Source organism: Brassica oleracea, chromosome C5 (genome assembly GCF_000695525.1).
Source record: "Brassica oleracea var. oleracea cultivar TO1000 chromosome C5, BOL, whole genome shotgun sequence".
Lineage (NCBI taxonomy): Eukaryota > Viridiplantae > Streptophyta > Magnoliopsida > Brassicales > Brassicaceae > Brassica > Brassica oleracea.
Genome location: NC_027752.1, coordinates 29,240,576 through 29,254,319, shown reverse-complemented (window position 1 = coordinate 29,254,319; position 13,744 = coordinate 29,240,576). Strand labels below are relative to the sequence as shown.

At 35.7% G+C, this 13,744-nt stretch overlaps 1 protein-coding gene across 1 annotated transcript; it reads left to right on the top strand.

Moving 5' to 3' along the window:
• Nucleotides 1-12,138: 12,138 nt before the first annotated feature.
• Nucleotides 12,139-13,103, top strand: LOC106293345. Its single transcript, XM_013729014.1, has 3 exons — nt 12,139-12,380; nt 12,617-12,727; nt 12,814-13,103. The coding sequence occupies exons 1-3, from the start codon at nt 12,230-12,232 to the stop codon at nt 12,876-12,878; spliced, it is 327 nt and encodes a 108-aa protein (XP_013584468.1). The 5' UTR covers nt 12,139-12,229; the 3' UTR covers nt 12,879-13,103.
• The last annotated feature ends 641 nt before the right edge of the window (nt 13,104-13,744 follow it).

Below are 13,744 nucleotides of genomic sequence, written 5' to 3'. Positions count from 1 at the left end.
TACCGAGGGACTCATTCCTCGGAATTTTCCGAGGGTTCAAATTCCGAGGAAATGAACCCTCGGAATATACCGAGGGACATGTTCCTCGGAATATACCGAGGGACTCATTCCTCGGAATTTTCCGAGGGTTCAAATTCCGAGGAAATGAACCCTCGGAATATACCGAGGGACATGTTCCTCGGAATATACCGAGGGACTCATTCCTCGGAATTTTCCGAGGGTTCAAATTCCGAGGAAATGAACCCTCGGAATATACCGAGGGACATGTTCCTCGGAATATACCGAGGGACTCATTCCTCGGAATTTTCCGAGGGTTCAAATTCCGAGGAAATGAACCCTCGGAATATACCGAGGGACATGTTCCTCGGAATATACCGAGGGACTCATTCCTCGGAATTTTCCGAGGGTTCAAATTCCGAGGAAATGAACCCTCGGAATATACCGAGGGACATGTTCCTCGGAATATACCGAGGGACTCATTCCTCGGAATATACCGAGGGACTTGTTCCTCGGAATTTTCCGAGGGTTCATTTCCTCGGAAATTCCCGATGAAAATTCCGAGGAACATTTCGTCTGAACCTCCGAGGTAAATTCCGAGGAAGTTCTCCCTCGGTATATTCCGAGGAGCTTTCCGACGAACTGGTGGTCCTCGAAGTTTCCTCGGAAATTTGTTTCCTCGGAATTCCGTCGGAAAATTCCGAGGGATTTCCGAGGAAAAAAAAATTCCGAGGAGTTATTTCCGAGGACTATGTCGTTGGAATAACATTATTCCGACGACATACCGACGATTTTTTCCCTCAGTATGTCGTTGCTTTCTTGTAGTGGAATAACACTAAATTTTAAAATTGCTGAAGGTTTATTCGCTCGGGCAGAAGCTTCAGAATCCATCTCAACTTCTTCTAATGTTGAATCACCTTCACCATCATATTAGCACTACAACATGCAAATTCTAAACCACAACCTCTTTAAAGGGATGTGCAACAACAATTAAAACACGTTGTATTGCATCTATATAACTTTTTTAAGCAACATACACCTGAGACATCCTCAGTGCGATTTCATCCCCTAACAAGGGATGTAACCAAAAATTGATAAGCCATCCATCCCCATGTGTACACCATAAATTCATCAAGATCTTGGATCAATTTTACATACTCAAAAGTTATCCGCGGGCTGTGAGATGTGGACAACAACATAGTTGACGTAATTGCTAGACAAGAGAAATGAATTTATTCTTGTTTCCATACCCTTAATTTTTCTCTTCTTTAGCATTTTGATGACCATTTCCACAATGCAAAACTTTAGTGAGACAAATCATTTATTTCAGTGGAGCTTCTGATTCAAGGGATTCCTTCTCTTTCATTAGGCTAACTTAGGTAATTTCCCACACTTGAGTCCAGTGACAATAGCGGACTCACGCAAAGGCATGCATATGGGTTTTCGGGTGAACTAAATCAAGATCTCATATTTTACCAGATTTAAAAAGCCTAACATTGATATATTGGCCAAACATACCTGAGAAAAAGGGGATTCTCGTCAACAACTATAATCTTACCGAAAGTCAAATTGCGAAGAAACTCAAACTCCTCCGTGTCAAATCCAATGGCGGAACTAGTACTGTGGAAGCGGGCCAATTGAACGTGTGAGTTTTATATATGTAATTTTCTTACCTGCATTTAAGAAAAAACTGTAAAAATATTGCAAAAAGTAGCTAGACCCTTGTAAAATATGTTAAATATAAGATTGATCCTCCTAAATGTTTTGGCTAGCTCCGCCACTTGCCACTGGTCAAATGCATAGCCTATGCATCGCCGATCGACGTGGTACATTTAATCTTATGTAACGAGTTTACTCTTCGCCAATAGGTTCATCTTCAGCAGAAAACATCCTCTCCGGTAGAGATGTCAATTGGGTTGTCCATGTTCAACCGACATGTTCAAATGGACAAAACAGTCTATTGAACGTTATCTTTTTAAGTCCAAATTGTGCCCAGTCAAAATTGTCCAAACCCAAAATATACCATTTCAAATAGATCTTCTGTGAGGCCCAAATAAAATGTATGCTTTAACATACTAAATCCATAAAAAAACATAACTTCATACACAATTCACAAAACCAATTAAGACAGCTAAAAAATTCAAATTTGATAAACGGTGGTTGGATAATGAAGAACTAAGGCAAGTCATTCTTAATGGATGGAAATCAAATGATTTGCCTCCTGAAGCGAATATAATGGAACATATTGCTAGTTGTCGAAAAGCCTTGAGCCAATGGAGGAGGTAGAACAACCTGAATTCAAGGAGAAGGTGGAGAATCTATATTCGAATGATGATGCTACTTTAGAGGAAATAGCAAAGGCTCTAAAGGAACTATCTACTGCTCTTAAGGCAGAAGAGATGTTTTGGAGACAAAAAAAGAAGGGTTCTCTGGTTAAGGGAAGGCGATAGGAACTCAAAATGTTTCCATGCGCTAACAAAGCAAATAAGAGCGAGGAATAGAATCACACCACTTTTAGATGAAAATGGAAATATGGTTGAGGGTGAGGAGGGACTAGTAGCCATTGATACTAGCTATTTTAGGCAAATATTTGAGTCATCCGACCCAGAGGATATAGCAGATGCGTTAGCTGAGGTCTCGACAACGATCACTGGGGCAATAAATGAGGATCTTACAGTACTGGTAACTTAGTGGGAGGTTAAACTGGCAATTTTCGCTATACAGCCAGAAAATACCCCATGACCAGATGGAATGACATCCCTCTTCTACCAGAAGTTTTTGGATATTGTAAAAGAATATTTAACTCATATGGTTAATCAATTTCTTTGAGGGAACAATGGCTCAAGGGCTAAATGACACAAATATCTGCCTAATCCCTAAGACGACTAAGCCAAATGAGATGACAAAGTTTAGACCTATTAGTCTATGCAACATCAGCTACAAAATCATATCTAAAATCTTATGCCAGAGATTAAAAAAGGTCCTTTCACAACGGATATCTGAACACAGTTCTTGTTGCTAGAAGACAGATTAAAGATAATATCATGATAGCTCAAGAGATGTTCCATGCGTTGAGAATCAAACCAGGTGGAAGAGTTAAGAGAATGGCCGTAAAAACGAATATGAGTAAAACATACGATAGGATGGAATGGTCATTCATTGAGGTAGTCATGCGAAAATGGGTTTTTTCAGAGATATGGATTGACTGGATTATGAGATGCATCACCTCGGTCAAATACAAGGTTTTTATGAGTGGAGAGCCAAGGGGAAACATTGTCCCAAAAAGAGGTTTACGTCAAAGAGATCCCTTGTCTCCTTTCATATTTATTCTATGCACGGAAGCGCTCGTTAGCCTTCTTAATCATGCAGAGAATTAAGGGAAGATAACCGAGATGCGGGTTTCACGCGCTAGCCGCTAGGTATCTCACCTTCTCTTTGCTGATGATATCCTTTTCTTCTACAAGGCGGAGTCCCGAGAATGTGAAGAAGTTATGAAAGTAGTCAGGAAATATGGACAAGCATCAGGTCAATGTATCAACTTTGACAAATCCTCCTTAATATTTGGTAAGAGGATTCCAGCAAATGATCGGCAGCAGATTAAAGATACACTTGGAATCCAAAATGAAGGTGGAATGAGTTCTTACTTAGGAATTCCAGAGGATATTAGTGGATCCAAGTGTAAGCTATTTGCTTTCTTAAAGGAAAAACTACTACACAGAGTGAATGGTTGGACTGGTAGATGATTATCAAAAGGAGGGAAGGAAGTACTAATCAAATATATTTGGTTAGCTCTTCCGACATATGTCATGTCCAGTTTCTGGCTTCCACTGGAGATATGTGAAAACCTTGCAAGTGTCATTGCACAATTTTGGTGGAGCTCAAATCCGCCAAAAAGGGGAATTCACTGGGCAAAATGGGAAAAGTTGTGTGTACCGAGAGAGAAGGGAGGAAATGGTTTCCGTATGATCCATGAATTCAACCTAGAACTTCTAGTAAAGCAGCTTTAGCGTCTTATTCAATTTCCAGATTCACTAGTGGCAAGAGTATTACGGGAAAAATACTATCATATGAGCTCGGCTTTGCAAATAAGCTCAGTGGATAAACCATCTTATGTGTGGACGAATATTATTGCGACAAAGAAGTTATTACTTCTGGGTATCAGAAAAAAGTGCATTCATGATACAAAATTAATGTGTGGGAGGATCTATTGATTCCCTCAACACCAGCCCTCGCCCCATGGTCCCAGTTGTACATCCAAAAATGACCATCAGTGGCCTTATTAATTTTCAATCAAAGGAATGCGATGTTCAACTACTGGAACAATATGTAGATCATGAAGATATACCAATGATTCAGAGGTTGTCTATAAGCCCTACTCATCGCTGTGATACTTTTTGCTGGAGCTACATGGTCAATATATGGTCAAGTCAGTATACTGGGTGGCTAGAAATATACTGAAAGATGATGAAGAAAATGAAGTTCTAGAGCCCAGTATAACCAAACTCCAAGCCTTTGCTTGACAAGTAAATGCACCTCAGAAGATATGTCATCTTATATGGTAATTAATTACAGGGCATGTAGCAGTCACAAGGAATCTGGTCCGCCGCAGTATGCGATGTGATAACTATTGTCCAAGATATAGAGAACCAGAAGAAACTGTTACTTATGCGATCTTTGAATGCCCACCGGCCTTACAGGCATGGGCATTATCATCAAGTACGTCAATCCCACAAACATTTTATATCTCGAGTATTTATGCCAATATGGACTATCTTTTTTGGAGGAAGAACAATATTTTGGAGCCGGAACAAGATAGAGATCTTTATCCTTGTATAATCTGGTATATTTGGAAGGATATGAATGATAAGCTATTCAGAAGTATAGATAGAGACCCATTGGAGCTTGTCATGTATGCAGAGAGTGAGTGTTAGGCTTGGTACAATGCAAATGAGACAATACTTGCTCCCCCACAGGCACAGATCGTTGAAGGACCACAAATCTTAAGCTTGCGTAATATTTGTATGGTGGATGGTTCATGGACCTCTACAACTCAATTCAGTGGAAGTGGATGGGTATAAAAGGATAGTATGGGAAAGATCCAACTTATGGGGACGCGAAACTTAAGAAGCCGTGAGTCGGCATTGCACTCAGAACTGGAAGCGCTAAGATGGACAATGGAGAGCATGCTACAACATTCGACATGTCAGAGTTTTGGGACAGATTGCAAGGACATGATTGCAATGATAAAGAACCCACAAGCTTGGCCAAACTTCTCAACAGAGCAGGAGGTCATTCAAACTCTTCAGAATTGCTTCTCGGACTTCAAGATCTCCAACATTCCAAGTGCGCAAAACGAAATTGTTGATTCGCTAGCTAGGACTGCTCGCTCATTTCACATATATCTTTGTGTTAATTGATTGTTCTATTCCGGTTTGGTAACCCAGACCACCTCAAGTTTGAGTAATTGAATAGCCGTTTGTTGGCAAAAAAAAATACACAGTGAGAGAAATGTGATTTTACGATTTTAACGAGAAAGCCCGATTTTGAAAATTTGCCGAAAACATGATTTTGCGGTTTTGGCGGAAAAATGTGGTTTTGCGGTTTTGGCGGAAAACGTGATTTTATGGTTTTGGCGGGAAAACGTGATTTTATGGTTTTGGCGGAAAAACGTGATTTTATGGTCTTGGCGGGAAAACATAATTTTACGGTTTGGGCGGGAAAACATGATTTGCGGTTTTAGCAGGAAAATGTGATTTTGCGGAAAATTTCATTTTGCAGTTTTGGCGGAAAAACGTGATTTTCGGTTTTGGTGGAAAAGTGTGATTTTACGGTTTTGACGGAAAATGTGATTTTGCAAATTTGGCTAGAAAACATGTTTTTATTTTCTGATTTTTATTTTTATTTTTTTCTCAACTTAAAAAAATCTATATTTTTAGGTTTATTGGACGTCCATGTCCAAATGGTTTTATCTCATCTAATTTGGAGTTAATTGGTTTTTCAGTTTAATTGGACAAATTTAATTTTTGGACCGCATGGTCAGGCAATTTGGATTTGGTCTTGGCTAACCCTGGTCATTGGGCTCATTTGACATCCCATTCCCCGGTGGCATCTTTTTCTAGCTGTTCTTCAAACTCCGACAGTATCGGAAACTGCGTTCGCTCACTTTCTTCCTCCCCAACAAGCATATGTAAAGAAAAAAAAGAGAGTAAAGAATAGAGTAATAGCGAATGAATGCATCGAGTCGGAATCATATTGTTACACCAGTAAAGTTGATGTAAATGATATCTCACTTATTTGACTACTGCTAGAATTCTATCTTTGACAGAAAATCTTAGACTATTGTTCAGTATCTAGTGTTATCTGAGTAGGATATAATTGGTACTTATTTTATGTTGAAAAATTTCACTAATAACTTAACAAATATTTTGTTAATTTATAAGAATTGTGTATATTTAAAATATTTTTGCATTTAAATCAATGCTTTAAAATTCGAGCCAAACCCACAGTCAAACCGGTTAATCCGGTGATCCGATAATTCGATTTAGGTTTTTAAAAGTATCCATATTTACAAAAATCACTAAAACTCGAGACTAACCTATTGAACCGATGGATCACTGATATGTAATCAACTTTTATTTAAATAGTTATAGTTTCATAATTTTTCACCTTTTAATCCAAATTTTAAAGTTCATTGTTTTGCAATTTTATGAAATTATAAAATTTCTACAAATTTTTGATAGAGAAAATTATATATATATATATATATATAAAAAATAATTAACAACTATAAATATATCTTGATCATATTTAAGCATGAGCGTTCGGATACATGTTCGGGTTCGGATCGGGTATTTCGGATTTCTAGGTTTTCGAGTTCACTCTCCTAGGTTCTTTTCTAATATTATATTAGTACGAGTCATATTCGGATAATAACACTTCAGGTTCGGATAAAAACACTTCGGGTTCTGTTCTAATTTGTAACACATCCTAAAACCCATAAAATAATCATATATTATTCGGATTCGTGTTATATCGGTTCGGATATATCCGAAGTAAAAGACAAAATTAAAAGCAAAACATAAAAAACACTTAAATTGAATAGAAATTAATCCAACACACATCAAATTGATAAATAACGATAAAATGTTAAATCAAGCATAAAAGCAAAACCGTTTGTAAACAATATGCATTACCTTATCAATATAATAAACTTGTTATTTAAACAAGCAAATTTATAAAGTACTTATTTATACATAATTAAGTATTTAAGGTATTTATTTAAATTTTTATTTTTATTTTTCCATATCATATCAACATAATTATTGAATTGAATATTTGAGATGCTTATATATATTTCAAATATTTATATTGACTTTTAATTTTGAATTTTTTGGGTTACCCGTTCGGATTCGGTTAAGAATACTTCGGGTTCAGATATGTTTCGTACCACCCTACAAAACCCGTTCGGGTATTTTTTTTACATTTCGGATCGGATAACGGATCAGATTTTTTGGTTCGGGTTTCGTTCGAATCTCAGGTTTCGGATTTTATGCCCATGCCTAATCATATTACTCATTTTTATATAGCTTAATTAATTTTATTATAATTGTTTTGTGTAATTTATCTTGTTAATAATTTTTATTATAATCAGTCTAAATTTGTTGTTAACAATTAGTGTTGAGCATTTTTCTTAAGATAGCATATATTTTGAACATTTTTCATAATTATTTTTGTTTATTGTACAATGTATAACATTTTTCATAATAATATGTTAATTTAATTTATTTTTTATTGATGGAAATATTTTTGTAGTATTTAAACCTGTTAAAATAAGTTATATTTTTTTTCTTATAAATTATTGGATTTCTTAATTTTTAATTTATTTAAATAATGTGAAATAAAATTGTTAGCAATTATTAAAATATAATTTTAATATTTTATATTGTTTGGACACAAAATTAATTATAGTGTTATTTGAAAACATGGATAGTAGTATAAAGAAAGAAGTTAATTATTTGGAAATATGAATAATAGAATAAAGAAAAGAATATTGGTGATTTTATTCAGGTTTAAATATAAAGTAGAAATGTGTGTTTAATTTAAAAAAATTACAAAATAAATGTTAGGTATAACACAATGTTTCTGTCTTAATAATATAGATGAAATTGATTAGATAAATGTTAAAGATAATTTCTTAATTAGTGTGAGTGCATACATATTAATTTAATATATGTAATAATAATATTTTAATAATTTTAAATTGAAAAGGAAATAAATGTTTAAGTAATTGCACCCCATGACCATAAAACAAAACGTTATTAGGTGAATGGTTAAGACACTTTTACACTTTCATAATTCCATCCTTGCCCCTACACTAGATCTGAGGTGAGTCTGACACACTGAGCTTCTCTGCAGCTCTACAGGATAGAGTAGTTGTAATTATTACCCTACTGAACTCTACTACTTCACGCCATCTCTTGACATTTGAAACTAAAAATATTCAATTTTGAAGTTATTCTAGCTCACCTGATAATCTGATCTCTCTCTAACTAAATTTCGTCACTTATCTTTTTCGAGATCTATACGTATTATCCTCTAAAAATTCAGTTTGAGATCCAACTCCCCAAAGGACACTCTTCTCCCTATCATCAGATTTACCGTGTCTCGTTTAACAACAGAAGAAAAACCGTAGGCTCCGTAAAGTCCCACCTGGAGAATAACCACCTCCTCGCCACCATCAAATACAAAGACCTCACCGTCAAGCAGTTCCAAGACCTTTAAATCCGGTCATATTCCGGCCACACACACAAGCATTCGATTACCGTTTGTCTGTATCCTCTCTTTCTCTCTCAGATATGGCCACCAAGAACGCGAGAGACAAAACCAACAACAACTGTGCTGAGATTAACTCTCGTCAACATCGCATGGATTCTTCTTCCTCCGCACCTCCGCCTGAGCTCATGGGTCAATCTCCTCAAACCCTTGTGCTACCCAATCTCCTCTCATGCTTATTCCTCAGGTTCTCTCTCCCATATTCACTTTGCTTAAAGTGATGGCTGAAAAAGGTTTAGAATTTGTATCTTTCTTTTTATTGTTATTTAGTTGTGCTCCTTTCCCCATTTATGATGGGCATGGGGGTTGTGTTACCTGCAGAGTTCTCTAAGAAGCATCTTTACCTTAACGTTCTTTCAGCTGGGTTACCATGTGAGTTGGTCTGTTTTACTTTGTTCCGATTCATAATTTTTTTTACAAAGCAAGACTGTTTTGGTGTCCCTCAGTATGTCTCACTTCACAATCTTTCCCGTCATTTTCTTGATTCGATTGGAGGGGTCTCAAGCTAGATAGGACAGATCAAACAGAGCTTAACTTTTTTTTTCCAAGATTCAAGGCTTACGCAGATGCTTCAAAACTTTGAGAAGGATACACAAAGGGAAAAAACATAAAATTTGTGTTTCGGTGATTGTGTATGACAAATGTATCCCGTTAGCATATTTGATATCATATTCTAGCTATGTAGTTGTTATCTAGTTATCATTGAATTTATCCTTCTGTTTCCTAGAATCGAGATACTATTGTTAATATCCGGTTTTATGTTTAACATAACTCAAAAAACTTATAGTCTTATGTTATAGATTATCCAAATAACAACCATATAATCAGTCATATTTGAACTGGCAGAGTTTACTATATACCTTATTTAATCATTTTAATATACCAGTATTAGTTCTTTTATCCAGATTACAAGTTGAAAGAAAGATGACACACTAGTGTTTTAAGAAGAAATCCCTAGTTACATAAAAATAATTTTATCCGTAGCTAAAACCGGTTTATTCTATTCACAACATCTAGTACTTAAAAAATTTATCCGGATAATAAATGTCATAACCGGTTTTTATAAATTATACACAATCCAGATCCAATACTTAAAACGTTATACGGATAATAAATGTCCTTACCGGTTTAATATAAATTATTCACAAACCAGATTTCAAAAACTAAAACCGGATAAAAAGTTGTATAAATGCTATGAATATGTAATATCCGGCTATAATAGTTATTATCTAAAGGTGTATAGATGTTAGGTATATTAAACGTGTATGGGAGAGACTGCAATAAGATATGGTGGTCTGGCGGAAGTTATATCTGCTTAAGCTCCTCCACTTGCCGGTTCGATTTCCTGATGTCTTTGTATGTTCTTTCACTTTTTTTAATGAATGACATTTTCGTTATTCCATATTTGTCTTCCTTTATGGTTTTTTTGGGTTTTCTGTAACTCTTTTTACGTCTGTCTTTCATTTTTCTGTTAAATCTTTTGTTTTTTTTTTTGCATTTTCTTCTTTTTAACGTCTTCAACCTGCATATTTCTCATGAAACATTTGATTTCAAATTTTCAAAACCAAAAACTTGAGATTTCCGATTTAATGGCTGAATAGAATGTAATCAACACCGTTGACGAACGCTAAGCACTATGACGGTGAATAACCGGCCGCGTTTTCGAATTATCTTTCTACTCCATTGATCTGGTTTAATTCTACCAATATTCAAACAATGATGTCTTTTTTCTGTCAACTCAGTAATATCCCTTTATCATATAATAATCTAACTACTATTTTACTCACACGCGCTTCATTATATCCATATATTTTAAATTCGAAATTGTGAAAAGATTAACTATACCCCATACACGACAATAGAACGACACTAAACCATGCAACCTGACCTTTCTACCCGGCTACAAACCCAGTTTCCAAAAAACTTTGCCCCAAACAGTTCTCTCGTGAGGACACTTACGTAAAACCAACCACTGACACTATCCATCTACCTAATTACACAAAGTTTATGCACAATCACCTAATTACCTCTCATTTTTTGGTTATTCACCTAAATGACTTTAAATTAGGGGTGGGAAAAAAAACCGAACCGAACCGAGTCAAACCAAACCAACCAAACCGAAACCGAAACCGAATCAAACCGAACCAAAGTCTATTTCAAACCATTCGGTTGAAGATTTCCCCAACCCGAATGGTTCGGTTTTAAACCAAACCGAACCGAGAATCCGATGTGTTCTTGTAATTATTTAAAATAAAAATATTAGTAATACCAATATACTAAAATTCTAATACCATACCACGTATTTCCATTTTTCATTTATTAACATATATTCTTCTAACCGAATATGTAATCATTAAAATATTTCATTTAAAAAATAGAAAAGTATGTATCTTTATATTCTTATATATGTAAATTATATAAGTAAACATGAATGTTAAATCTAAACTTAAAACGTAAAACAAATTTTATTAAAAACAAAAGTTTTTTTCCACAGCGTCACATGATTCATTGCTAGTTTTTTAATAATGATATAAGAGACATTACTAGTGATGTTGATTTTTTTAGTTAACTTTCATTTGTTTTAATTCTTATATATGTTTACATAGTTTATGCTTTAAAACATAAAACTTATGGGAACACGAAACTTAAGGAGGCGGTAGACAGCACAACACTCGGAATTGGAAGCATTGAAATGGGCACTAGAAAGCACGCTTCAACATTCAAACTGCCAACACTTTGGAACAGATTACAAGGACCTGGTAGCCATGATAAAGGAACCCCAAGCCTGGCCAAACTTTTCAACGGAGCTGAAAGCCATTCAAATTATCTTCATGTGTTATTCGGATTTCAAGATCACCTACGTGCCAAGAACACATAATGAAATTGTTGATTCTTTAGCTAGGAATGCTCGATCTTTTCATAGATCTCTTTGTTTTATTGGTTGTTCTATTCCGGTCTGGTTACCCAGACCACTTCATGTTTGACTAATAGAATAGCCGTTTCTTGACCAAAAAAAACATAATTTCTCTTAAAAAAATAAAACTAAGAAGAAGTTAAGTAAACTGATCCAAAAAAATAAATCCAACCGAACCGTATACAAACCAAACTGAATATAAACTGAACCGAACACAAACCCAGTCGAACCAAACCAAACTAACTATGGTTTATTTCAATTAGAAAAATACTAAAACCAAACTAACCGAATCGAACCGAACCGAGAAAATAACCAAAGTGTCCACCCCTACTCTAAATGTTTAGTATAAAATTACTTGAGAATGATCAAAAAAAAAAAAAAAAAAGTCCGTCACGAATTTAATTTCAGTTTGATTTTACTGTCTTGTCCAATCTGAAACTTTTTGGTAAGGGAATATTTCCGATATCCGATTGAGGAAGTAGGGTGATGAACGGCGCTTCTCCAGCTCATTCATCGGTATCGACAACAGCCGTAGCAGGAGGCGGTGGAAGCAGCGGAGCCGCAGCTGGACTAGACGATTTCCCATTTCCACCGGATATTCCTTCTATGCAGGACCGAAAGGACGAAGCCATGCGAGGTCTCTCTCTCTCTCTTTCCCTTCGATGTGTTTTCGCTTAATTAGGAAGCCGAATTTCTCATAGATGTGGGATTGCGTCTTTGAATTGAATCCTTAGAATCATCCTCCCGTATTACACTGTAACTTGTTTAGATATGATTTGGTACTCTCTGCTATTCACTCAGAAATGACTAGGGGACATGAGAGGATCAACAAAATGTTTGCTTCATCTAATATTTTGGGTATTGATGATGCAGTTTTGAAAACTGATTTGATGGGAGAGCTAGACAAAGAGGTTAAATCTTTGGAAGAAGACAGTTGGATGTTCCAAGGTCCTCGTTCTCGTATCCATCTTATCTCCAGAAGAGGTTACTTGCTTCTCTCTCTCAATGATTCAAAACAATGATAGATCACTAAGACACGCTGCTGATTCATATATTGGGTTTCTGAGAAGGTAACTTTCTCAAGAGAGACTGTGAAGCTGTGGTTAAATCAAGCACTGTTCAGCTGCCCAGATGATCAGATTTAAAGATGAAAAATTCCGGAAAAGGGGTTTGTGAAAGCTTTGCTTGATGCATCTCTCTTTGGTTACAAATGCCACTAAAACGTTGACTCTCTTGTTTTCCTCCCTTTCCTACTGCTATTTTTTTTTTGTTAAAAAGTCACTGGCTTGATTGATGCCAAAAAGAAGAAGCCACAGTATCTAATTGATTTTTGAATCTAACATCTCAAGCCTCTGAATCATTGTTTCGTTTCCAGATTTTATATTTTACAACAGCATTTGGTTAACTGGTTGTTAAATCTTAACTCTATGGTGTTGTATAATGTGTTGATTCCATTGAGTACTACAAATATCAAATCTGAGTTTGACCACAATGTATAAACAGACATTCCGTGAAAAGTAGTAAATGAACAAGCCTAACAAGCGAAACACTTATTGGTCACGAGAACGAAATTCTATTCTCTCGAGCTATTTCATGGCCAAAAACAGCAGTCTCTCCTTGCAACTTAACGATCACTGAACTGTCTTCAACAAGTTTTGGTTTCTCTTTGATGTCCCCCCCCATAACCTCATATATAAAACAGAGTTTTTCAATAGCAAAACTCGGATGTTCAAATAATTGACCTCTCCAAGTGTCTCAGCCTCCTACTAGGGTAACAATTACTCTGACCCTTTCAAAACTACTTCATGGTGTCAAAGTGGACCTATGTCTTTCATGGAGACATCAGTAACTGACCTCTCCAAGTTTCTCACCTTTCATGGTTTCATCGTTTATAACCTACTAAATCCATTACTAGCTTACTTTTTTTTTTGTGTTGGATTTCTGTTAATTCATGATCTTGGAAGTCTGCATGCCTCTCTCCATGATTGTAAATACAAGCTT